The following is a 25,729-nucleotide window of genomic DNA, read 5'->3' as shown; positions in this document are numbered from 1 at the left end:
TACTTAATTCTTACCACGTTATCGTAATTAGAATTAATAGAGATATTCAAGCTTGTCCTAGCTAAACTGGAAGAGAAGCATCAGGCATGTGTACTTTTAAATGAAAATTAAATCAGATCTGCCATCTGATTATCTTTGAGCGTTTTACTGTGATTAATTCCCTCCCAATGTACTGTGTATAGTAAGGCCTGACATCTAGCATTACAGGGGATGGATCTAATGTTGACACTTAAATAACAGGAACCGTACTTGCTGCATAACTTGTTTGCTATCTAGGATAGGTACTTCATGGTCTTTTTTTTTTTTTTTTTTTTTTTTAGGAAAAGAACACGAGACCGAAGAACCATCTAATTGTGTCATTATACACATTCACTCCTCTTCTCTGCTTGATAGTATTTGTAGCTTTTTTTTAATTGGGATTGTTTGAAAAGGATTTTTATTTTGGCTCTGTGTAGGCAGCCTGATATTCCTTTACAAGGGCCTTCTGCCCGAGTTCACCACACTCGTGTATCATATGATCATTGCGCTACACATTGATGGCAAAATTAGCTGTGCCTTGTGTTTCTCCTCTAAACCAGTTAGAAATATAACAAGATAATGATCATGACAGGAACTAAATTCACAGTGAATATTTGAAGGAACCTACTGCTAATATATTTTTTAAAGTTGTTGTTTGGATTTTTTAGATGCAACAAAAATCTGTAATTTCTTTTATTCTTTGCTATACAGAAGGTGGCTGAACTTTTTATAGCAGATTCAATCACTTGTTGTAGAGCAAAATTTTCAGCTCCTGTGAAGAAGTAGGGTAGAGTTATTCATACCACGTAAGCACCATAGATTAGCTGTATAGAGAAACAGTTAAAAACAACAAACAAAACCACACAAAAACTGCAAAGGCTCCTGCATGCTCACCCTTTAAGTGCTGTGATGTCAGTCTTCCTGAGAGCCTTTGAGGGGCTATCCCCATAATTACAAACACAAGTAAGCCAAACTGTATGATGCCACTGAGGGAAAAATTCTGTATTACCCCAGCCAGATTAGCTCACAACCCCGTGACAAGCTGGTGAAAAAGGGCAGGTTTGGATCAGGCCATGAAACTGATTACAGGCTCATGTAACGCTATGTAAATTTGTGAATACTACGTGTGCAATTGCTAAAACAGCCATGAGCACTGGACATATATCTGGCACGTATACTCCCTTTCCCACCATCACGTTCTGTCCTGTTTCTGGAGATCGTTGCACAGGATTATTTGCAAACAATTTCTGAAGGATGCGAAGCCTCCAGAGTTGCAATGCCTGCCCAGCTGCTGCTGAGCTATGGGTAAGTGCTGTAGAATCTAACCTTGCAGTAGCAGAGTTGTTAACAGCTGCTGAAAAGCCAACTTATTGCTATAGACAATACAAGGGGCATGGGGAAAGGCAGTATATTTTATTAGGCCAGGAGACATCATTAGGAAAATGTATTTTTAGAAATGCAAGCCTTATATATTTTGTTTAGTGAGAAGATTTGCAGGAATGTGAAGGAGGGTTTGTGCACTCAGAAGCAGGTCTTTTGTTTCCTAACTACGGCAGCATAATAAAAGATATTCCTTTATCCAGCTTTTAGTTGCTGGGGATCTTGACAGAAAATTGTAGTGGGGGTCTTTGTGTGTGTACCTCAAGATAACTTGAATTTATTTTTTTTTGTTAAGCATTTTGTTTCAATTAGCCCTTTGAATCAGCAATTTAAATGGAGTCAGCACTGACAACATCGTGCAAACAATATACCATGATTAAGATGATTTGTTGGATTTTTTTAATGTAACTCTTATTCTTTTCTCCTCTTCTCACATGATTTCCAATAGGTGAAATCTTTTAATTAATCTTAAAAAGTCATTATTCCCTCCAGCATGGAAGTACTGTTCATTCACGGGTGAATGCAAGCCAGCTGACAGGGCACTGTTCCAGCAGCATGCTGTTGTAGCCTGCTGCAAGACTTGAGGTGCTCGGGATGAATAGCTCACAGGTTACCTAACGAAGCTGCTGGCCTGTTGACAGGGATCGGAGGCCTAATCCTAGCATCACATAATTCCATGATGGAAAGGGCCTTTAGAGATCATATAGCCTAGCCCCCTCCTCTCTCTCCTTACCACCTCTAAGAGACCTTCACCTAACCTATTCATAACAACGTTCTCCACCAGCAGGGAATGTATCCCCTCCCTAGGTGAACTCTTCCAGGGCTTTCTTCCTGTCACCTGCTCAATGGCTTCCCTTAGTGTCTAAATTAAATCTCCACCCCTGCAGTCACAATGAACAAATTATCTCTTCTTCACAGCGGCTTTTTATACTGCAGAACACTTACCGTGTTTTTTCCTGGTCCTTGCTTCTGCCCCAGGACAAATTTCTAGGCTCCCCTCAGAGTATCAGAACTGCCTTTTAGAAACAAGCCAGTGAAAAAAGGAGCAGTAAACCTGGAGTTCCTCTACCACAAATGCAGTTAGTACATATGATTTTTTTTGTTCACCTCTAGCTAGGTGTGAGCAGTTCTGCTGACAGTCCTTCTGCTTAGGGAACCTCTCTGTGCAGTGAATGAGTGGTCAGTCCAGGAAATACTCTGACCCACATCGTATTTTAAGGAATTTATTGACAGGAATACTTCCGGGCTGTGCTCCTTTGTCTTATCCTAACATGATGAATCCCACTGCGATAGCTGTTTCTGGGTTTAGGAACAGTCCTCCCTGGGTACCTCTGAAAGGTTTCTTCTAGGCCTGATGAAAAATGGACCCCTCAACAAAGAGGGGAAAAAAAAGAACTGAGAAGAGAAATTCTGTTGGCTGGTTTTCACAAGAATGAAAGGTTGGTGAATAAGGCCCAAGGCACTGGAAGGAATAAAGATGTGAGGTAAGTGCTGAAAGGTGCTATCAGACACGTGTCGCTCCTTAGCCAGTAAATACTGGTGCTCCACAGGGTTTTACATCAAACACCATAGACATCAACACATACCATGGTGACTTATGAGGTCCTAAAGTTTGGGTCAAGTTCTCCCTGAGCTGACACACCTCCCTGTGCTACCTAGTGTAAAACGAGGCAGCTTCCTATGCAAATGCTGTATCCTGCCTCCTAGCAAGGAAGTGCTTGTACCATTTTGCAAGCCAGACAGACCTCTCAAGCCCCACCTAGATGCCCCTCCAAAACTGAAGTGTGCACTAACAGTACAGTTCAAGCTTACCAGCTGAAAAGGACCTTTACAGACCTGCATAAACGAATGACTCACCCCAGCCTGCCTGCAAAGTGCTGTAAGTGCTTCCTTAATTATAGGGTGCTCTTTGTTCTGCCTTGTGTTAGGCTGTTCAAAATCAGCTGACACAGACACGACCTGTCCTCTGGGCTAGGTGGGTGACCCAGTCCTTCAACACAGAAGGTCAAGGTCCACCCTCTCCCCACCTGCTCTGTGCCCTAGCCAGCAAGAAGGCAGACCTGCAACATACCTGGGCCCTGAAGGATGTGATGTGATGTGGTGTGGTTGCCACAGGCAGCGAGACATGCACTGTGAAAAAACCCGTGTGCTTCCCCAAAGCAGCAGCTCCACACCATAAGCCATGCTGCTTGTGCATGGGCAGGGATATCTGCTGTATGGTCCTGGGGGTGTGACTGGATGCCTGGCCCTGGCATGTGGCCTTTCACTGAGGTCTCATCCCTCATCATTCCAGCTGCCGGAGAGCTCTGCAAATGCTTTCCATCCATTCACCCCATTGACTCCATTCCACCACTCTCATTTTGCTAGGGAGTAGTAAAACGCAACAGGCCCTAATAATACCAGATTCAGTCCAAGGATCCAGCCCAGACCTCCAGTGACCTTCCAACCAGCTGCTGCTCTCTTAGTGCCCTGTGACAAATTAGGTCTTGCCTCACTGTTGTTCAAGCAGCTGCTCAGTGCCATCATCAGGTAGGTGACATTGAGAGGATGTCTCTTGCACATCCCAGCTGGCCTAGCAACATCACTTGTGTGAACGTTGTAGTCCAGAGAAAACACCCTTGCTTGTACCTTTGAGCCCTGTGATTCTACAGGTGCAAGAGTCGTGTTGCTTCCCTGGGTAATGTCAGAAAAATAGCTACGATCAGTACCCATGGAGAAGCACCTCTTCCAAATTAGGTATTCAGACCTAAGGAAGGACCAGGCTCAGGCTATAAATTCATTTATCACCTCATCACCAAGACAGAAGCCTGTCATCCCCGGGTTAAGTTGTCACCTGATCCTCCCCTCCAGGGGTACAGTCACAGGCCTCCAGCACCAGCGGGGCCTGGGGCTACTTCTTGCTGCTGGCCGGTGGGTGAATGCTGGCAACGCCTAGCTATTATTATTTCCAGTTTTGCCTGGTATAATCCTGCTTTTTCTCAGGCTTGCCTCAGGGCCAACAGGCACTGCAGGGCTCACGGAAATTCTGCAAAAGCAGAAAAGCCCAGCTCTGGTTTCCAAAACGAACCCTAGAAGTTTACTCCCGCTTTTAACAACGGGATAGCAAAGAGGACGCTGTGGAAACGCTGCTCAGGATGACGTTTTAGGCCGAACCCAGCTTCTTCCTGAAATGCCCGCAGTGCTTGGCGCGCGACTTGCCAAGCCTCGCAGCCGAGTGCAGGCAGCTGCTCGCGGCGAGCTGCCGGCGGCGAGCTGCCGGCGCCACCTGGTGCCGCCGCCCGCCCGGCTCCGCGCTGCCGCCGCTCCCGGAGAGCGTTTCTGCTCTTGGGTGCTTCCCTGAAAATTCGGAACTTGCCCCATCGCCGGAGCAAAGGCTCCCCGTCCGGCCCCTCTCCCCAGGGGTGCTTGCACAGGGTCCCACCACGGCTCCCAGCCCTCGCTGCGCCCCGCCGGAGCTCCGCCTGGAGCTGATCTGGGCTGCAGGCAGCCTGAGGGGTCCGATTAAATCCCATCCGCCTCCTCCCATTCCTCCCCTCCCAGCCCCCAACTCAGGGGCCGTCTCCTAGCAGCCTCCTCTTCCCACGACAGCATCTAGGTCTGTTATGTCCGTTGGGAAGCACAGAAGGTCTCCTGGAAGCGTCGGCGTTCCCAGGACTTCTGAGATTCTAGGGCTGACGATCTGACGATGGTTCCTAACAAAGGCTACTGCCACCCCTCTGATAGGTGTCACCGGTCGAGCTGGTATAAAAGAGAGAGAGGATGTGTGCTGTCTGCGGGAAGCTTTTGGTGTGCCCTCTCCTGGTTGCTGAGGCAGACAAGCTGTTTGGCACTGACTGATCGATTCTCACTCTGCTAGCTTACCACTCCAGCCTGGGCAGGCAATCTTCACAATTCCAGTTACAAAGTACTTCTGCTGGCAGTGACTAGCCATGAGCTCATCTCACCTAAGCAACAGAGCTGAGAGCCACTTTAGAGCCTCAGAAGAGCATGAACTGGAGGCAGTGGGGAAGAAAGCTTGGGACAATCCCGTTTACAATGGCTCTCCCTCTACCTCCTTGAAGATTCGGGCCATCTACAACCCCAAGTCCATCCTGGAGAATCCCTATGAGAATTTTGAAGAGGCGGGGGATCCACTGCCCTACCAGGAAGAGCAGAGCAAAGCTGTGGATGGGAAGACAAGACCTTTTCTCAAGTGCTGCTTCTACATCTTCAGAGGCATCCGAGGTAAAGCTCTGACATATCACTAGAAAGGATTTACTAGCCCTTGGGAAAAGCAATGGTAAGGGCGGGGGATGGGGTAGGGGGGGGAGCGTGGGGATGCAGAAGGTAGAAACCCCATAGTGTCTGTGTAGCCCAGGAACCTGCTCAGCATAGACCAGCATTACTCCGGAGATAATCTTTGGCTGACCTGGAAGGAGCATCCTCATTCCGTGTGCCTTGCTGTAGCTCCAGGGTCTGTTCTGTTACCTTTCCTGTAAGGCAGGAGGCACAGACAGACTCAGTGGTGTGTGTGCTCAGGGTCATGCAGCGAATCTGTTGGCAGAGCTTTGGACAGAGCTTAGGTGTCCTGAATCCACAGGAGCCATCTCTCTGGTGATGAGACTATTCTGTCTTTGTGTGCATTTTCTAGATGGAGTGGTACTGACCCTGGTGTTACAGTAACTTAAGAACTGATATAAATATCCACCAGAGAAAATCTAGCATTGTCAGGACTGAAATGCAGAGGATAACAGGAATATATCAAGCAAGGCTTTGCTTGAAGACAGCTTAAAGAAAGAGGTGCTAGTTTTCAGTTTAAAAGATAAAGGTGAATTAAATATTATGTAGGCTTATTCAGAGGCAATCAAAAAACCTGGGAGCAAGTTAGGTCTCCTGTAAGGATACAGCCGCGGGCAAGAGCATTTGCTGAACGGTTTCTTATAGAAGGCATAAAGTCCTAATACTGCAAAACCAGGGAAGACAAAGCAAGAAACTGTATTTCTTGTGGAGATTATTATTTTCTTGTCAATGCGTATTTTCTTCCTGACTTGGAAGGCAAGACTCTTTCTCAGAGCTGTACCCTCTAACAGTACATGCGAGTCAATAACGGTATAGCCTGGTCCTGAATTACACGGCCCCTCTATGATCAATTCTTTCTTACTTGTCATTGCAGTTACAGTCTAACACTATTAATTCACATGGGAGCCAGAGCTGAAGCTTTAGAGGTTTCTCCTGGCCAAGGAGCAGTGCTGGGTGGGCTTGGTGGGTAATTACAGATTGCTCAGAGGTAGTGTATCATTTACCTGTTTTATTCTGATATCCTTTCTTCTGGTCATTGTTTGACACTTAAAATGGAAAAACAAATCCGTACTTTAACATCAAAATTCCATTTGTGAGATGCCAGGCTTGAAACTGGAGCATGCAAATGAAAATACCCGTCAGGACACTACAGCATTTCCTTCTTCTATGACTGTTGCAGCAGTGTGTCCTGCCAGCAAGGGTGGTAAATAGGGTTGTAGGACAGACCAGAGCTTGGAAGACGAGATCCAAAGGCCAGTGCAGCCGGAAGAAAGGCCACTATCAGCATCACAGAGATGGAGACATACTCCCTGAAGAATTTGCATCTTTCCTTTGCAACTTTACTAGGTGCTCATTGTTTTTCATTGCCTCTCCAAATACTGCTTGTTCTCCCCTTCCCCTTCATTTAATCACCTTAGTGTCTCACATGGAAAATGGAGGTAGTAAAGATAAGTCTTTTAGCCAAGGACAGTTGGGGGGGGGTGGGGGTGTTTGCTTAAAACCTATTCCTTGGGATTGTGTGTCCATAGCTTTTCGGGGGTACTAGTCATAGCTGGCTTACTGAGTTCTTTTCTTGTCCCCACCATCTACTGGGCTGGACTACCAGTGAGTAGCTGCTGCTCCTAGTGTCACTGCTCAGGACTGTTTGTCTCTAAACTGTGTCCAAGCAACTCTGAGTCCTCTGGTTCCTGCCTGCCTCCTGCCACCTCGGCTATTTCATGGCAGAATTTGCTGGGTATCTGGGTGGCACAGGGACCAATGAGGGACACTCAGCTTCCAACTGCTTTTGGAAGAGGTTCTCTGGCTGTATCCAGGACCGTGAGCTAGTCACTCACCTGGGTCACAAGTCTGGCCTAAAAGCAGCCTCGGAAGATAATGTAGGTGTTGCCATTAATTCTTACCAGTAACTTGTTACTAGCAGGAAGGCAGGAATTACAAACAAATTACATTGATTGCCTGTTTTCTAGATTCTGGTTTTTTTTTCTTTGCTCTACCTTGTGAGTGCTGGACAGTCATGTAAGATGCCATAAGAAAGCCTGGATGTCTTCTAGTCTTGAGTATCCTTCTACTCCAAATATCATGTCCAAAACAGATGCATCCCCAAGGGGGTAGGCAGTGCCAAAGGAGGCACAGATGGGGACATGCTTCCTGTATGAGGTGGTATATTTCCATGGCATGTTTCCTAGAGAAACAGCTGAAACCAAACCTCAGCTGATGCAGTTTTACGATTACTGGATGCAATCTGAAAGGGTACTGGACCAGCCTCATGGTCCTCCAGGTATAATTTTGGGCAAGTCTCTGAACTGAGTTTTCAAGGATATTTTAGTGTCCCTGAATTAAGGTGTTCCCGAGTATATTTCTGTTCCCAAAGCAAAGAAAGTCTGTGCCTCTGTTCCCAACGTGTGGACGGTAGGTGTTCCCTGCCTCATGGAAAAACAGATAAACCTGTTAAAAGATTGTGATGTAGTCATAGCTAGAGATGAAGGGGGTCAATTAAAAGTGACCTGAACACATGGGTGTGTTGTTTCCCCTTGGATTTCTCTGTTGTGGAGATTCCTGTAGACTACATGATAATCTCTCCTGCATGAGTTAATCCAGATCTTCTCCAGGCTCTCATTTCTGTTGCTGGTCTGATATGTCCAGAATAGGCTACTGGTTTGTCTGTCCAGGAGTGAAGGTGGACACTGCAACAGTCACTATGGTAGCTGATGGTGCAAAAAGCTCTCCAATCTGTTGAGATGCCAAAGAGCCATCGGAAGGAGAGGAGTAAATGTTCACAGACCACTATATCGGTTTTGCTTGCTCCAAAGAAAAAAGCGCTTTGTCCTCTGCCAGAGATGACTTCAAATATGTGGCCTTTGATCCTGGCTTGCAGGAAGATGATTGTTGCATACTACTGGGGATGGGCACCAGGGCTCAGCTCTCTAGGAGCTGCAGAAAGCAGCAAGACCGTGGGTGTTATTGACATGGCTTCCATCACTAGGCTTTCAAGTGGAAGTTCTTATGCCTTTCAACTTCAGGAGCATTTCAGAAATCACAACAGAAAGCCATTACAAAAAGAACAAACAAATACACTAATGGTATCAGGCGGTTCATCAAACCCAAAATATCAAGGCTCCTTTTAAAGGAAGCGTTTCTCTCTTTTTGATCAACCCTGGTGACATTTAATGAGTTGCTTTCACTGTGTGAAGAAATTGGATCACTAGCTGGTGCAATTGGCATAACTGTATTGAAGTCAGCAGAGCTCCATTGATAGACATCCTGAAGATAATTTGGCTCTAAATTTGATGCTGAAAATATTGGGTAGGGTAATTTGATTGAGTCTTATGACGTACAAGAAATCTGCAAGAGCTTTTAGGTAAGCAAGGGACGAACATTTGGGGGCTGAGGGTTCAATATACACTAAAAGGACCAATAGTTGTAAAGCTAACGTCAGATGCAGTTCTGGTGTGGAAGTTCTATCAAAAGGTCAGCTGTTGGCACGTGGACAACTGAGAAGAAATTTTATGGTTTCAAGAGTGCTTGTGACAAAGACTGAGTTTCTGCAAAGAGTAAGTTGAAAAACAGGCAGGAAAAGATCAGTCCATAATGAACTCAAACAGAAAACTGGAGAGTGATTTAGCAAAGTAAGCAAGCCAATATATTTCAGTTCTGTCAGCCCCAAATCTTTTCTTCATGCTGGAATGGTTCTTTTTAGGGGTTATTTAACACATTTTTACAGCTCTTAGTCAAATTTTGAAACGAAAAGTGGTTTTGCCTTAAAGTGACAAAAATCCAACTCCCAACAGTGTTCTTTGGGAATGGGACTTCAGCTCCTCACATAGCCTTTGAGAACGGCCACCAAAACTCTCCAATTTCTTCTTTACACCCAACAGGTCTGTGGGGCACTACGTTGACTGAGAACACAGCTGAAAACAGAGAGCTTTATGTGAAGACCACACTGCGAGAGCTGCTAGTCTATATTGTGTTCTTGGTGGACATCTGTCTACGTAAGTAGCTGTCATATCTCATAGGTGTTTTTTCTGTGTGCAGCATGAGGGGAATAATGTGAGATTTTATTATTAGACTTCCTCACTCTGTTGTAGGTGTTGAATTTATTGTACATGCACTCACTGCAGCAGCCAGTTGTGTCATTAACCTACAGAACAGCTGCTGCACGCAGAAGTAAAAAAACCGGCTATTGCTCTAGACCTAATTGATATTGGTTAGGTTTAAGCAGTGTTTTCTGATCCATGTGATCAGTTCTAGCCATTGACTCCACAGTCCTGGGAGAATCTGCCCAGGGTCTTTTTGTAGTTGCACAGCAAATGTTCAAGACCCAGAAAGCAGTTCTAGAAGCTTCCTGGGATCAAAGACACAGGTTTCAGAGACATTTTCCCCTCTTGAGAGTGGAGGGGTGGCTGAGGTGATAAAGCAGGTGGCAGCTCACACTGTTGTTCTTGGGTGGATTTAGTGCGTCCCTGTACTGAATGCTAAAGGACTTTGTGTGGGTAGAACAATGGCTGTTTGTTTTTTGCGAAGGTTCATTCATTATCACAAATGAGCACCCGTGGCATGGGACAGTGAAGAGGATTATATTTCATGGCCCCTATGGCAGCATAGACAGACAGACAATACCAACCTGAGTTACTATCACACTGGCCCAGGGAGACAGTGCTTCAGCCACTCTTCCTAAAGAACCAAGATACACACGCAGACGTACGTGTGGTCACACACTGACTCATCCAGAAGTGGGGGGGTCTTGAATGTCAGCTGCTTTATTTTCGTGGTGCCCTTTCAAGAGTAGGACATATTCTTAGTGATCACTATGATGGATGTTTTTCTGCAGGAAGGAGCACTGGAGAGTTGAAGCAGCATGTTCATGGAAGTTAGAGCTTGCTCCTGTTTGAGGTTTTCTTGGTAGATGAGAACTTACCTGGAGCTTTCCACTTGGGAAAATAGGGTGGTCTCTATACTTTCATGGCTTCACATCAGAACTTCAAAATACAGATCATGGACTTTGTTTTGAGAAAGAAAATTTCCCTCAGAAATTTTGTCTGATGACAAAAGTTGTTACCCAGGATGTTCAGTTGCATCATCCAATGGTCTTCTCTGGCTTCTAAACTCTTATAGTCTGTCAGTCTGACACTTTAAATCCTGGAACGTGCAACAGATAAGTTTGTAAATTCCTAAGAAAGCAGAAAGTAATATGATTAGAGATTAGATTCTCTTGTGCCTTGCACAGCTTACTTGTGATAGTATAAGTTACAGAGGAAGCGAATATAAAACATATTTATATCATGCTCCAATATTCAGGTATAAGTGTTGTCCCTCAAATGGGGTTCATTTACCCGGTGTGCAAGCCAGCAACACACAGAGTCAAGGTATTTTCAAATTAATTTCATTGATGCGTATGAATGGGTGCCTGTCTCAAGACAGCACACCTTTGTCTTAAAAATTCCCACATTTATATGCTTAAATAATACATATTCATTGTTATTTCCCTAAGTGATTGGTTCTTTCTTCTTCGCCTTTCATGTAAATTAGTGTGCAGGCTCCATCTTCTTCTTTCGTTGTCTTCTTTTGAGTAGGTGGTATCGTTTGAGTAGGTGGTCAATGAGTCGGTGGTCGCAATCTCCCCCTGCAGGAATTACCTTTGACCTACTTCTTACTCTGTCTTGGCAGTTCCAAGTGGTTCTTCAAGGTTTGTTGATCAGACCACAATCCATTATCTTTTCTGACATAAACATTCTACCTATCTACAAAGCCCCATTGTCTAATAGTATATTCCTAAACTCTAAATCATGTCTAGCCATTGTTTCCCTACTTTAAATATTAACTGATGGGGAGGGGGGCTGTGCACAGGACTTTAGCAGCTCCCTGCTTATTTCAATCATATTATACATATTAATTGATAACATAAGGGAGGACCCTCCTCTTTGTCTCATCTCTTAGTGACATATGGAATGACAAGTTCCAATGCCTATTACTACACCAAAGTGATGTCTGAGCTCTTCCTGCAGACCTCTTCGGATGGCCGAGTCTCCTTCCAGTCCATTGGCAGCATGGCTGACTTCTGGGTGGTGAGTACAAATCTGGCTCAGCATGGGGAGCTCTGGAAATCTCAGCTAGACTGGGATATTCAGTTCCCTCTGAATGTGCTGCCCAGTGATTTCAGCAAGGCATTTTGCTCCCACAAGCTTTTGCCAGCTACTAGCAACAGTAACAATGTCACTTGCATGCAAAATATCCACTGATTTAAAATATAGTTTATCCCTCTGAGCACTGTGGCCAGAATACTGGCGACGCTAACTGTTCTGTGTGCCCAGAAGAGCCCATTCCCCAATAATTTACCAGCTAAACAGGCAGGACATAACAAAAAGAAATTGCTGTGATATGATGCTCATTGCACAGATAAGGAGTACCGGCCTGGAGAGGCCAAGTGATTTACTCCAGGTTTCCTTGTGGTAGAAATGGCTTTGAATCCTACAGTCCAATGTCTTCATGCTGGTGTCTTAGTAATAGGCCTATGTCCATTTTCATGGGCAATTGTGGGAACAGCATACTTAACCTGCCTGGGCTGGTCTGATCTACAGATTCTTACTGAAGAAGCTGGATTAAAATTTGCACTGTCTTTTATGAAAGAGAATAAAGAGGGGAAAAGATGTCTGGGGTCTAACACATTTCTATCAAAGAATTGGTGAGCAAATAATATGAGCCATAGCAAATGCTGTTGAGATATTGCAACCACCTGCCTCTGACAGTCAGCCAGAAATTGTCAGTTAGCTTTGTCTTTTTCTGTCATATTAAAAAAGTACAGCAAACTATGGCACTATTGTTTTTTCCCCACTGTTTCCAGGGCACTGGCACATGCCCTTTTCATAATTCACACCTTGTGCCAAGGCAATTCCTTGACACTTGTGCTTAATGAAGTGGAAGGGACAAAGAAACTTGTAGAGCTCTTGTCTCTTCATTAGCCCAACAAGGTGCAGCAACCATATTACAGGCCTGTGAAGAGCCAACAACAACCTTGCTGCCCGGCATCCCTCTTCTATCACCAGCTCTGGTCTTTCGCCTCCTCAGCATACATCCAACATAAGGTTCTGCTACTTTCTATCTTGGGGATTAGAAAGGGGTGGGTCAGGTCTTACTAGCTCAAAGCCAGGCTAAGAAAATTCCTCTGATGTGTGGGCTATGAAGAAGTTCTCCTCTCCCTCTTTTGTAGTATGCACAAGGTCCCCTTCTGGATAATCTTTACTGGACAAAGTGGTATAACAATGAGTCCCTAGCTGCGCACAGCACCCAGTCATACATTTATTACGAGAACCTGCTGTTGGGTGTCCCACGCGTGCGACAACTGAAGGTGAAGAACAATTCCTGTGTGGTCCATGATGACTTCAGGGAGGAAATCTCGGGCTGCTATGATGTGTACTCGGAAGACAAGGAGGAAAGGGTCTCCTTTGGGCTCATCAATGGAACAGCGTAAGTACATCTTCTGCTGTTCAGGTTTAGAAAATCCAAATTAGTCTCTTCTAGTTAAAATAAGTTCTGCTGAGTTGCAGGATGCCAGGGGTGAGTTTCTCGCATAAGGCTGGAATTCCCCTTGTCAGAGGCAGCAAGTCCTTTTTGTCTATCAATAAGGCTGAGTGTCTGTTTGAGGAAAAGCATAACAGAATGAGTGGCAGAGTGGGACCTATTGGGAAAGCCATGAAAAATCCAGTGGAGAATTAGGTAGAAATTGTTGCCTGTTTTTAAGAGGGTGAGGATAAATAGAGATCTGTGGGACCAGATCTGTCGAATGGATGATGCTCTCTGCTTCCCTCCTGGATTTCAGGAGACAGAGAGAAGGGAGTGCATCTCTTTCATCTTGAAAACCTGTTTCTCTAGAATAATGTGAGGTAGCTGCAGGGTAGCTGCAGTTTAATAACTCTTTGCTTGCTGCATGAGTCTTGGTCTATGAACAAGAAGCCGTTGTTCATAAGGAAACATGAGTACAAGTGTGTTCTAAGCAGAGGGTTGTGCGCAATGTAATAGAAGGTGATACAGCATGTCCTGGGAGTAACCTCCATGCAAACAAAACTGTGGCATAGCCACTGAACCTGCAGAATTTTCCATCTGTAGTATCGCAAGTCATGTTGTGTCACTGCTGGGAAGCACTAGGTCAGAAACCTGACAATAATGAAGAACTGATGTAGGCCTAGATCTGGAGTAGGAATTAAGTGCCAACTCTTTAATTAAAAACTGCTCTGTCCCTTGAAGATATAGTCTAATTTCTCCTGGCTACAAGGTCATATCCAGGCCTGGGGTGGTGATGCCTTTGCTTACGACTTGTCTGTTGCAGGTGGAGGTACCATTCTGAGGAGGAGCTGGGTGGCTCATCTCACTGGGGAAGACTAACCAGTTACAGTGGGGGAGGATACTACATAGACCTCAAGTTGACCAGAAAAGAGAGTGCTGAAGCCCTGCAAGTCTTGAAGGAGAAGTTGTGGCTGGATCGGGGGACACGTGTTGTCTTCATTGATTTCTCTGTGTATAATGCAAATATCAATCTGTTCTGTGTTCTGAGGTAAGCTGAGTCCCACTGAAAATTCTTCTGCTTCTTGCTTCTTCCTCAGTGCCACTGTTTCTTAAATATTTTAATATGGTCCACCAGGGGGTAGGACTGAGTGGTGTCAGTAGATATTGTATGGATTACTAAGAAGGCTTGGTCTTCCTGACATAACCAGTCACATTTCTCTTCACCTTTCACCCTTTCCTATCACGGGCAATGAAGCAGCAGAGATAAGGCTGTGTAAACACATGCACAACTCTTCCACTCATGGTTTGGTGGATAGCTCATGCTCAGGTTTGATGCCTCAAAATTATCTAAGACTCTCCATCTCCCTGTTTGCAATTATCAGACTTTTCTTGTCCCCTTCAAGGTTAGTGGTTGAGTTTCCAGCCACTGGTGGTGCCATTCCCTCCTGGCAAATCCGGACAGTCAAGCTTATACGATACGTCAGCACATGGGACTTCTTCATTGTTGCCTGTGAAATTGTCTTCTGTGTCTTCATCTTCTACTATGTGGTGGAGGAGATTTTGGAGCTGCGTATCTACAAGCTTCAGTACTTCACCAGCATCTGGAACATCCTGGATGTGGTCGTCATTCTGGTGAGGATCCTTGCACACTTTTTGGGGGGGAGCAATGGCAGAGAGGTAGAAGAGCCAAAATAAATGAAGGAACGGGGAAACTGGTCTAGATAAGACAAGAGCTGGCACAGGTTTTACTCTAATAGCAAAATGAACTAGCAGAGTAAATGGACACATGCTCTTCTATCAGCTGTTAGCAGAAAATTCTTTCCTTAGGGATGCCTGAGAGGCTGTGAAATCCAGGCATCATTCAGCACATTAATACCTTATTTCCATCCCCGACCAGTAGACTGCACTTGTGAAGTGTGATACCAAGGAATTCTCTGACACTTTAATTTCTGTGGAAAGCATAGGTACAGTGGTCACTGCAGACTCTTCCTCTTCCTCTTTGCAGCTCTCCATCATCGCTATTGGGTTTCATATCTTTCGCACCATTGAGGTGAACAGACTGTTGGGAGAGTTGCTGAAACACCCCGACACCTACGCAGACTTCGAGTTCCTGGCATTCTGGCAGACACAGTACAACAATATGAATGCAGTCAACTTATTCTTTGCCTGGATCAAGGTATTGTAGGGGTCTGGGAGGTGCCAGGCCTCTAGTCTCAGACCTCTTCCTCTAGATAGCTTGGGGGTTGACTCTTCCATCTCTCTGAGTGAATGATGGTAATAGCTGTATAACAGAGGATCTTCCTCAAAGTCATATGCTCTGTTTTGCAGTAATCCAGACAACTTTTCACCCTGCATTCTGAGGCCAGTTATTTGGAGACAGTGGACAGGGAGATGAGCTTAGATGTTGTGGTGCAAAAGTGATTTTAGAAAATTCTGAGTACAATGTAACTTTGTCTATCCTGTAATATTTTAGTATTTTGGAGGATAATCTGGCAAACCATGTTTTCCTTTCATGATGGCCACCCAACAACTGGAAATGGCTCGTCTGTTGGCATGGACTTTGCATTTCAACCAAAGCATCTTGGCATGGTAGAAAGACACACAGTACTTGGGGGTCCTCATTAGCCTCAAGACATTTGTCCTTATAGCAGTCCCTCTATATATTTGGCTTTGACACAGGGAACAAAGTCATATGTTTATGGTCCCACAGGAAGATGGTGGCACACCTGGGACAAATATCCTGAACACTAAGCCACCATTCCCCTAGCCTGGCTCTCTTCTCGGTGCTTTGGTACTACAATGAACCTCTTGTCTTAGTAAGCATGTGCATATATGAGAGAGACTGATGTAGCTGATGGTTTGGCCTAACTTTGTCCCTGTTCTTTCTTCTTGCAGATATTCAAGTATATTAGCTTTAACAAAACAATGACTCAGCTCTCCTCCACACTGGCACGTTGCGCCAAGGACATTCTGGGCTTTGCCATTATGTTCTTCATTGTCTTCTTTGCCTATGCCCAGCTGGGTTACCTTCTTTTTGGGACACAAGTGGAAAACTTCAGTACCTTTGTTAAATGCATGTAAGTGTATAAGTCAGAACCATATTTCCATCATTTCATCAAAAGAATTTTAACTGTTTTCCAACCTCTCCCCAGTTGCAAATCTGAATGTTAATCAGACACCTGTTGTGGTAATAAAGCCGCTATGGCTAATAAGTAGCTCACAGTCCTCCAGCTGTAACATCTTCATGGACAAAAGAACACAGAAAATTGAGGGTTACAGACGGATTTCTGGTTGTCTGGTGTTTATCAGTAGGGACGCGTGTAGCTGATCCTACCAGACTTTGAGACTCCTTGCGGCCCTACAATTCAATGGAAATTCCAGCCTTTCCATACGAGTGTTTAGTGAGAAGTTTCAGTTTGCTGAAGCCTAGACAGCTTTCACTTGATGTGGAGTTGTTAGGCACACCAAGGATACTCAACATGCAGAGTGGTTTAATGTCTTTCTGCAGAAAAGCATCATAGCTCAGCTGATAATTTAGTTTCTGTTCTGCAGGACCTTTTGTCACCTTCTCACCTGCTGTGGGTCCATAAAGGCAGTAGAATGGTGTTGCCTGACTGTCGCTGAGACCTTGGCAAATTTGTGTTTTTATACACCAGCAGATGGCTTTAGGTCTAATTAGGTTAAACTTTTATGTAATTCTGGTGGTAAGAACTAAATAGCTCAAAACAAGTGTTTTGAGGTAGGGTCAGAGTGTTTGGTTTTGGTTGTTTTTTTTTTTTTTAATTAAGGAAGAGGCCCAGATAGAAACTCTGGAGTTTTTAAATTCTCTGGCTTCCAAATACACTTGCTGATCACATTGTTTCAGTGTCTGCATAACAGCCACATGAAAACTTTCTGGTTTTCATCAGATAGTACACTTTAATTCAAACAAAGATTTGGAAGGAATGCTGTTTGTTGCTACAGGGTTTTCACAGGGAAAAGCAGAATAATGCATTTATCTTATCAAGATGATAGGAAAGACATTGAGTTGCTGGAGTGAGTTCAGAGGAGGGCAACCAAGTTGGTGAGGGGCCTGGAGCACAAGTCTTATGAGGAGCGGCTGAGGGAACTGGGGCTGTTTAGTCTAGAGAAGAGGAGGCTGAGGGGAGACCTTATCGCTCTTTACAACTACCTGAAAGGAGGTTGTAGTGAGGTGGGTGTTGGTCTCTTCTGTCAGGTGGCTGGAGATAGGACAAGAGGAAATGGCCTCATGTTGAGACAAGGGAGATTTAGGTTAGATATTAGGAAAAATTTTTTTACTGAGAGGCTTGTCAAACATTGGAATGGGCTGCCCAGGGAAGTGGTTAAGTCACCATGCCTGGAGATATTCAAAAAGTGAGTGGACAGGGTACTACAGGACATGGTTTAGTGGGCATGGTTAATGGTTGGACTTGATGATCTTGAAGGTCTTTTCCAACCTAAATGATTCTATGATTCTATAGCTTTAAACACTGAAATGAAAAAGTCAGAAACTTCATTTTTATATTATTTATAAATATATCTGATTTTTATAAGATAGCAGCTCTACTTCATTTCTGAAAGTTGGTAGTCAAATAATAAACTCATTTTAATACAAATTCAGCATGAAGTTTTCTAAAATATGCTGTATAATAGTCTAAATAAATTAAGTAGACATTTTCAAAGCAAAAGAGATAAAAAGAATTTCTTACTGGAAGGAGACATTTCAACATCACTAAATTGGGACAATTTAAACCAAAGAAGAGGAAGCAATGCCATATTCCTCTTCCTTAGACCTGGAAAACATTCCCAGCTCCCTAGTCTAAGTGCAAGGAATTTGAAATGGAGCTTTGCATTTCTCAGACAGGATTTTCAGGCTTTGGGGTCTCAAGGTCCTTTTCCCTGCACATGACTTCACGGTCTGTGTCTTTCTGCCTGTTTTTTCTTTTTCTTCTTTCCTTTTTTTAACTGGAGGATTTTTTTTTTTTTTTCCTACAAGGCTCATTTCACTGATTAATTTCCAGAGAAGTCCCACAGATAATGTATCAAGATATCTGAGACGGGGCATGACCAGTGGGTGGATGAGCATGCACAGAAGGGGATGTTGGGCAAGTGAATTAAGATATCCAATCTCAGACAATCCTTCAGTGCACGGGCCTGCTCAGGCAATGCACAATGTTAAGGGAGGTATCTGCCACAGCAGCAGTTTTCAGCCTGTGTTCCACAGACCTCTGGCACCCAAGTCCTGCCTTTTAAGGAGTCTACAAGAGATAACTGAGATAAGCAAACTTCTGATCAACAGACTTAAACTTGCTACATTACCCAGGCTATGAATTGCAAAATGTTGAAGAGCACTGTCCAGTACTAACATCCTTTCCACAGTCTCATGAACTCTCTTGCAAGAGAAGGCTTCAGTGAGTCAAATGCCTTTATAAGGCAAAATACAGGTTGTTTTTGTTTTGTTTTTGTTTTTAACTCCTGTTTAGATCAAAACACACTTTGGACAACCAGAAGTTTGTGTGGAAACCTTGTTTTACTTTCCAGCCAGCTCTTGCTCTAACCAGATCAGCTTGCTTCACCCCTGAAATACCATGAGTACATTTAACTTACCAGACTGGGTGACTTAGACCCTACTCTGGCTTATGCCTGTGACCATCTGGGCTGCAGGCAGGTTCAGGATTCACCTCAGGACTGTCTGAGGATGTAGGATAAATGTACATGCCTTTGTGTGACCTTGTGTTCTTTCTCTCCTCCAGCTTCACCCAGTTTCGGATCATTCTTGGAGATTTTGACTACAATTCCATTGACAATGCCAACAGGGTCCTTGGGCCTATTTACTTTGTCACCTATGTATTCTTTGTTTTCTTTGTGCTCCTGGTAAGCAAGAAAGTTCTCCTTGCCCCTGTATTGACTGCAGTGTTTGAAAGACCCCTCCTGATGATCCCTGATTTAGGTGCAGTGCAAATGTTTAGAGAGAAAGGAAGTTTCTGTTACTATAGCTTTGCAGTGCAAATAGAGCTAAGTAGACAAAAGGCATGCCATTGCAATTGGGGATTTGATGAACAGGGCGATTAAGGGCCATAATCACATCCTTTAAGGTGAAGACTAAAACTGGCTGGGAATACCATTGGTGTGGTAGCTGAATTCAAGGGGATCAGTTCAGCTGCTCTGTAGCAGGCAGTGAACAAAGCATGGGGGACAGTCTGTGGCTTCCTAGGCAATGGATGCAGAGGGATGCTCATAATGACCAGGTTAAAGACCCAGTGCCAGGAATCCAAATGTAACCTAAGGTCTTGCAGGAGAGGCTACCAAAGATGGTATTTGAGCTGGGAACAAATGTACCGTCAGCCACTGCTTTAAGTGCAAGGACCTCGTCCCCAGGGAGAAAGCACTGTGTGGCTGAAGTGGGTCTTCCCTTCACCCACTTTAATTTGCCCAAGGGATACCTACCCCATGTGGAAACAGCTCCTTGTTTAACTAAGCCCTGCACATTTGTGCTTGTTTCTTGCTGCTTTGGCTGCTGGAGCAGGCAAGATGCCTCATGCTTATTCATCATTCTTCTTCCCCTTTTTCTAGAACATGTTTCTGGCCATCATCAATGACACTTACTCAGAAGTCAAGGAGGAGCTTTCAAGCCAGAAGGATGAGCTGCAGCTCTCAGACATCCTGAAGCAGGTGATGAATTATGCGAGCTGTGCTACTTTCTAGCTAAATCCTGAAACATTTTCTGGAAGTCCCTGACCTATGTGGAATTTACTAGAGAGAAACTGTGGTTGCCAACTCCAGATCCACCTTCTTGGTGTACACAGGAGTTACAGTTCCTTTCTGGGATGAATCAAGCTCCCAGATCCTTTGGCAATGGGAAGACAAGAAAGCAGGGGTTGGGGGAATCCTGTTACTTGAGCATGCTCATAGTGTTTCTGAGAGACTTTTCTTCCCAGGATAGTCTCTAGACAAAGTTCTTCCAGTCCTTGATAGCGTGTACTTTGATCAATAAAATGGCAGGTCCTATTTTGCTAAGCTGAGCGTGTTACAGTGGTGCAAATCTAGTGGGTTACATCTGGATTTCCCATGGACAAATTCCAGAAAAGGTCCTGGAAGGTCACAACTCTCTGTGCTGTGGGACTAATATTCTGCAAACAGTATTTGAGACATTATCTTAGACAGCTGATGACTGGGACATCACATAAAGGGAGAGTCAGGAGGAAAAAAGCAGAGGGCAAACTTTGTCATGAAGACCCTGACTACCATGTTGGTGTTGCTTTGAAGGTGTGATCCTAGTTTAGAGATGGGGCTCATTCAGCAGTGCTGTATTTTTGCTTCTGGAAAGCTTAAAATCTCGCCCATATTGCATTGTCTGCTCTGCCCTATTTTTCACTATACTGCTTGCGTGAGTCCATTTCTGTTTGCACCTTTGGTAACAGAGCTACAACCGCACGCTCATGAGGCTGAGGCTGAAGAAGGAACGGATTTCCGATGTGCAGAAAGCATTGCAGAATGGAACGAAAGAACTAGACTTTGAAGACTTCAAGAACAGCTTGAAGGAGTAAGTTGGTTAGCTTGAGGGATGCCTGCTTACCCCTTTCTCTTGGTAATACAGGTAATTTAAATTCTCTGGTTTTCAAGACTGGGAGAGCAGTCAGCTCAGATCTGGGCTATGTAAGACTCAAAAAAATAGTTATCGTCTTTCCTCACATGTTTAATGTCCTGTTCTAAATAGGTTTGTGTTACTATCTCTTTCCCATTTGGGATATTTAGGTTTGTCACTGGCAGGAGGAAACAATACATTGATCTCCTGCACTATTAGAGCTTAACAGTGTAATTAAGTGCTTTGAGCTTTCTCTTTCTATTCTTTTGCAGACTGGGCCATGCAGACCATGAGATCACAGCAGCCTTCTCCAGGTTTGACAAAGATGGCAACCATATCCTTGATGAAGAGGAGCAACAGCAGATGAAGCATGACCTAGAGGCGAAAAGGGTAAAGAAAGGGCAAGGAAAGAAACCCTCTGTTTGGTAGAGATCACTCCAAAGCGGCCTCAGGAATATTTGGGTTTGTGGTATAAACTAAGCAGGCAACTCAAATACAGCTCCAACTCTGCCTGGATAGCAGCTGAGTATATCACTGCCCATGAAACTCTTGTGTTATTCACAGTGAAGGTGACACAGAGTTAGTATCCAGCTTTGCAGGAGTTTCTCTATCTATCTTCTAGGTTGCTCTGAATACAGAGATTGAAAATTTGGGGAAACCCTATGGTGACAACAACCTGGATGAGAATCTGACCTACATGGAAACAAGGAATAACCACGCCAATAAGGCTAGCTGGGTCTCCAAAGAAGAATTCCAAGTGTATGTTTGTGCTGACAGTAGTTTAATCCCTCTGCAAATGAGGGGTCTGGTTCCCTGCTGCTTCCTTCCCTGATGTAACTGTTTACACTGGTGCTGAGCAGGTTCAGTAAGATTTGTCCCTTTTTATCTTGCACACATGTAAATGAGCAGGTCAGGAGAGAACTGGGACAATGCTTGTAATGTAGTTTGCTTGTTCCTGTAAAAGATAGAGTTAAGAAATTTTGCTTTCTGCCTCTTGAATAACCTCTGCAGCTGTCAGCTGGCCACAGGCAATATGCTGTCATGTTTCAGGTCAAAAGGTAGCTCAGAAAACTGGGCCAGGGGAAGCTGATACCTTTACAGAAGGTCCTGTGGGAATAAATATCCTTGGTTTATAGCCTAGTTGGCCTTCATCCTCCAGGTCTGAGAATAACACTTGGCTGTTTCTTCCACAGGAGGAGTATGGGATAAATACAGCACAGAGAATCAGGAGATCCTGATTCTGCTACTGAGAGACACTGAGCAATCCACATAGGGCCATATCAAAGGAGAGGCAGGTGCAATATTTAATAATGGGATTATATTGTGGCTGGACTGTGATCCAAACTGGTTGGGATCCATCCTAAGCAGAACCACTGATTACAAAAGAAAACACAGTGTAGCAGGGAGTTATGTCTTCAGTGGGTATGAATCAATTATCTGATGGGGAGCATTCACTCCTGTTTGAGGTCTGGCCCATTGCCTGTGAGATGGCTGCTACAAATCCTACTGTTCATCGCAAGAAAAAGCTTGCAAATGGTCTCCATGTCTCCCCCAGCCTCCTGCAACGTGTGCTGCAGCTGGAACAGTCCATAAACAACATCGGCTCCAAGATTGATGCAGTGGTGAGCAAGCTAGACATGCTGGAAAGAAACAGACTGAAGAGGAAGTACATGTTGGGCAAACCACTGGATAATGTTAATAAGGTTGGTAGCCCTCCACCATGCATTTTAACCAGCTTCAGGGCAGGTGACCAGCCCTGCTGTGTGAAAAGGCTTGGTATCATCTTTGCTTTTCCAATCCCCATTGACATAAGACAAAAAGGGTTGGGCAGGGCCAGCATTTTGTGTGATCAAGCCTTTGCTGTTCAAGCATAGTGACACAAAGCCTCTTACTTTCATGTCCCCCTAGTTAACCATGGTACCTTTAAACACACCTTCCAGCTCCTTTGAAGCCGAGCTTATTTCTGTGGCAGTGGATGCAATTCACTCGTCTTCAGTTGCTTTGTATCTACTTATCCTCAGACATAAAAAAAAAAATTGTACTGTCCTTCCCAGCAAAAGCAGTTCATGACAGTGTTGTGGACTGTGATCTTAACAACGTCTTGCCTGTGGATTAATTATCACACATGAGACGGAAGACTGTTAGCGGTGTCCCCATTGCATCTCATTGCAGAATTGTGACTTTTGCCAAAGATTGCCTATATCCGGTCAACCAGCATATTTTGAGTCTTCAGCTTTAATGTCAAAGGCAGCAAGGCATGTGGGAGCCATGTCATTACCTCATGATTTTATGGCTTCGATAATGAGAACAGCCAAACAGCACAGTGACCTAGCTGAGTCAGAAAGAAACCTCTCTTTTGCAGAGTAGTCTTGTGATCCCTTCGCATCTGAAAGGGTGTTTTGGGGAGTCCTTCTCATGTGAACATGCCTGAAAGCTTATTTGAGTATTTGTTTGCAGATTTGTTTTGCCACAGCATTTCTGTGAACGTTCTCAGAGAGGGTGAAAAGGGATTAATTTCTCCTCATTTGTCTAATGGTTGAATGTGCAGTCATCAGTGTATTGCAGCAAACAGTATATTGGATCTTCAACAGACAGGCAGGCCTGTACTAATTTCTGGAAGAATGTGGGAAGATATTTAAGTATCATGCACACCTTGTTTCTCTCCTGGAGTGTGGCTAGACTTCTTGGTAGCTTGCTAACACTGCACGTTACTTTCTTCTGGTTCGCAGGAGGAAGAACCCAGTCAGGAAAAGCTTCTCCCCCACAGCCTAGACCAGCTGGGGAAAGAAGCAGAAGGCTGGGGGATGGAACATGTACAGGCAAACAACCTGAGTGGCAACTCTTCCCAAAACAGGGTCTATCCCATCTTGCCCAGGTCAAGTGTGCTGGGATCTCAGGTGCCCAAGAACATCCAGCCACAGTCTGATGTGCGCTTCTAGTGAACAGTCCAGTGCTCCCAGTCTGGCTCCCACTAAGTCACTGTCAGTTGTTTCCCCACTATTAGAATAGTCTAGTCAGCTGGATATAGACACCACTGTTGCCAGGAACTAGTGATGTGAAAAATCAGGGATGCTCTTTTCCATAATGTAATGATGTATAATGTCACAGAGCTAGAACTTCTGCCCCCTGTCTCTCTGGAGTAGGTGGAAATTTGGAACCAGGTGATGTATTAAGTTTCTGCCTCGGAACAGGCTGACACAAAGTCTTTTATCTATCCTTTCCCAAAAAGTAGAGACCCCAGAACTCTGTGAACACTTTTGTCTTGAGTGGCATGTTGCAACTTGTTCCCAACATACACAGTTGTCTGCAGGACAAAGATGTGGTTATCATGTAGACAAAGCAGAACATAAGCATTAGTGTGAGATGGAAAGGAGAAATTTAGTTGTTTGGGTCCAGCTGGTTACCAACAGTTTTGTTCTGTTTCCAGAATGCTTTGGTAACCTTCCCTGTACCTTAGATTCGGATGCTGAGAAAAGAGGATACTAACACCTAACTCTGGATAACTAAAATGAGAGTTGAATTCCAATGTAATTGGGAGGATATTTGAAATATCATAAACTGGAGGAGCAGTTGTTACTGGTAGAATCCTAAGTCTGAGTGCTAGGAAACAGACTTCTAGTTATATAGTTTCTAACACAGCTGTTGACACTAAGAAGTCTCTTTATGTTGTCTATTTTCACACTCCTTAAATTGCATTTCAAGGTACTTCACAAAACTAGAATCATATTTTTAAAGTTTTGATGCTTCTCTCTTTTGTCACAGAAACAATTTGGTTTCTAGTTGTGGGTGCTAACACTGTTTCAGTTGAAGAATATTGTGAAAATGAGATGAATGTCAGTTCTTCAACCACATGCAAAATACTTCTTTTCCAGGCATTTTTCAATTTGCTGAGACTTCTCTTTCCTTGTAGTTGGTACAGACTATTGCTGCTTTTACAGGACCACTGTAAATGTATTTCAAATATCTTAATCACTGGTATTCCACAGTAGTTAACCTCAAATAGGCTCTGTAGGCTTAAAGCCAATGGAAATGGGAGTTGTACCAGACTACTGCTAACAACTCTCATAAGTGCTACACTGTTTAGTGTGTTATGCAATGCAGAGATAGGTTTAGTGGGCACCTTGTGCAGTGGCCTTTTGTATTGCCACCTTTTTAAGGTGCATGTGTTGCTGTGTTCTGGGGAAAGCCTCTCTGGGAATATCTGAAGGACCCTCAGGATCAGCCCTGTCCCCAGATGGCCCAGGCTCCAGGGCTGTCACAGCTACAAGTTATCATTGATAAACTGAAGCAGATGGTCATTCAGCTGCGAGAGCCTAGCAGGAGCTGTGAGACCTTGTCACCCAGCCCACAGGGAGCTTAGATTTCAGCCAGGATCTGTGACTGCAGGAACTGCAGGGTCTCACAGCTCACTTCCCATCCTGCTGTTGGGGATAAGACTTATCTATGAGACATTGCCACAGTTCTTGACTGCCAGTTCCACTAAACTCAGAACTGAGCAAGAGCTTCTTTCCTTCAGCTTTTCCATCTGAACTCTGAACAATGATGTTGCTTATTTCGTCCTACTCTCAGCATTGAAGCTATTGTCTTATTCAGAAGAAAATGGTCTATGTCAGGAGAACTTCATGAAACAGGCCTTTTTTTTTTTCCCCCTCCAAATTTTAATTAAACAGAAAATCCATATGCTAAATTGTAATTGAAAAGAGGAGCTACGTGCTCTGTAATGGGCTTGAATTGTGCACAAAGCCCCTTGCGGTTAATGAATCAGGTGCTCTGTGTTTTGAAAGGCACAGAGGAAGGTTCTTCCTTAAATTCATTTGTAAGACCTTGTTTTAAATCCTGGCTCAATAGCAGACTACGGGTACCAAGGCCTAATTGCAAAATCAAAAATACAGGCTGCTCTTTTGAAGTCTCTGAAGGAGTGCCTCCCTTTTCCACAGACTCAGAATATTGGGTGAGGTCCTGAGTCTGCTT

General features: G+C 44.3%; 1 protein-coding gene across 1 annotated transcript; it reads left to right on the top strand.

The window, feature by feature from the left end:
• Positions 1-5,327: 5,327 nt before the first annotated feature.
• Positions 5,328-23,697, top strand: PKD2L1 (polycystic kidney disease 2-like 1). Its single transcript, XM_010563528.1, has 15 exons — positions 5,328-5,622; positions 9,552-9,665; positions 11,611-11,738; positions 12,881-13,137; positions 13,997-14,221; positions 14,577-14,805; positions 15,179-15,349; positions 16,069-16,250; positions 18,927-19,047; positions 19,747-19,845; positions 20,595-20,716; positions 21,031-21,148; positions 21,381-21,517; positions 22,314-22,461; positions 23,488-23,697. Exons 1-15 carry the CDS (start codon positions 5,328-5,330, stop codon positions 23,695-23,697), a joined length of 2,556 nt encoding a protein of 851 aa, XP_010561830.1.
• The last annotated feature ends 2,032 nt before the right edge of the window (positions 23,698-25,729 follow it).

The sequence above is a fragment of the Haliaeetus leucocephalus genome, unplaced genomic scaffold (assembly GCF_000737465.1).
Source record: "Haliaeetus leucocephalus isolate CR32 unplaced genomic scaffold, Haliaeetus_leucocephalus-4.0 Scaffold168, whole genome shotgun sequence".
Taxonomy (NCBI): domain Eukaryota; kingdom Metazoa; phylum Chordata; class Aves; order Accipitriformes; family Accipitridae; genus Haliaeetus; species Haliaeetus leucocephalus.
This window is presented reverse-complemented; position numbering and strand designations above follow the sequence as displayed.

Excerpts from the sequence above, each read along its gene's own strand:
- PKD2L1 (XM_010563528.1), top strand. The coding sequence starts at position 5,328 with ATGAGCTCATCTCACCTAAGCAACAGAGCTGAGAGCCACTTTAGAGCC. Across the intron at positions 9,666-11,610 it reads CTTGGTGGACATCTGTCTAC|TGACATATGGAATGACAAGT; the intron begins GTAAGTAGCTGT and ends CTCATCTCTTAG. Across the intron at positions 22,462-23,487 it reads CACTGGATAATGTTAATAAG|GAGGAAGAACCCAGTCAGGA; the intron begins GTTGGTAGCCCT and ends TCTGGTTCGCAG.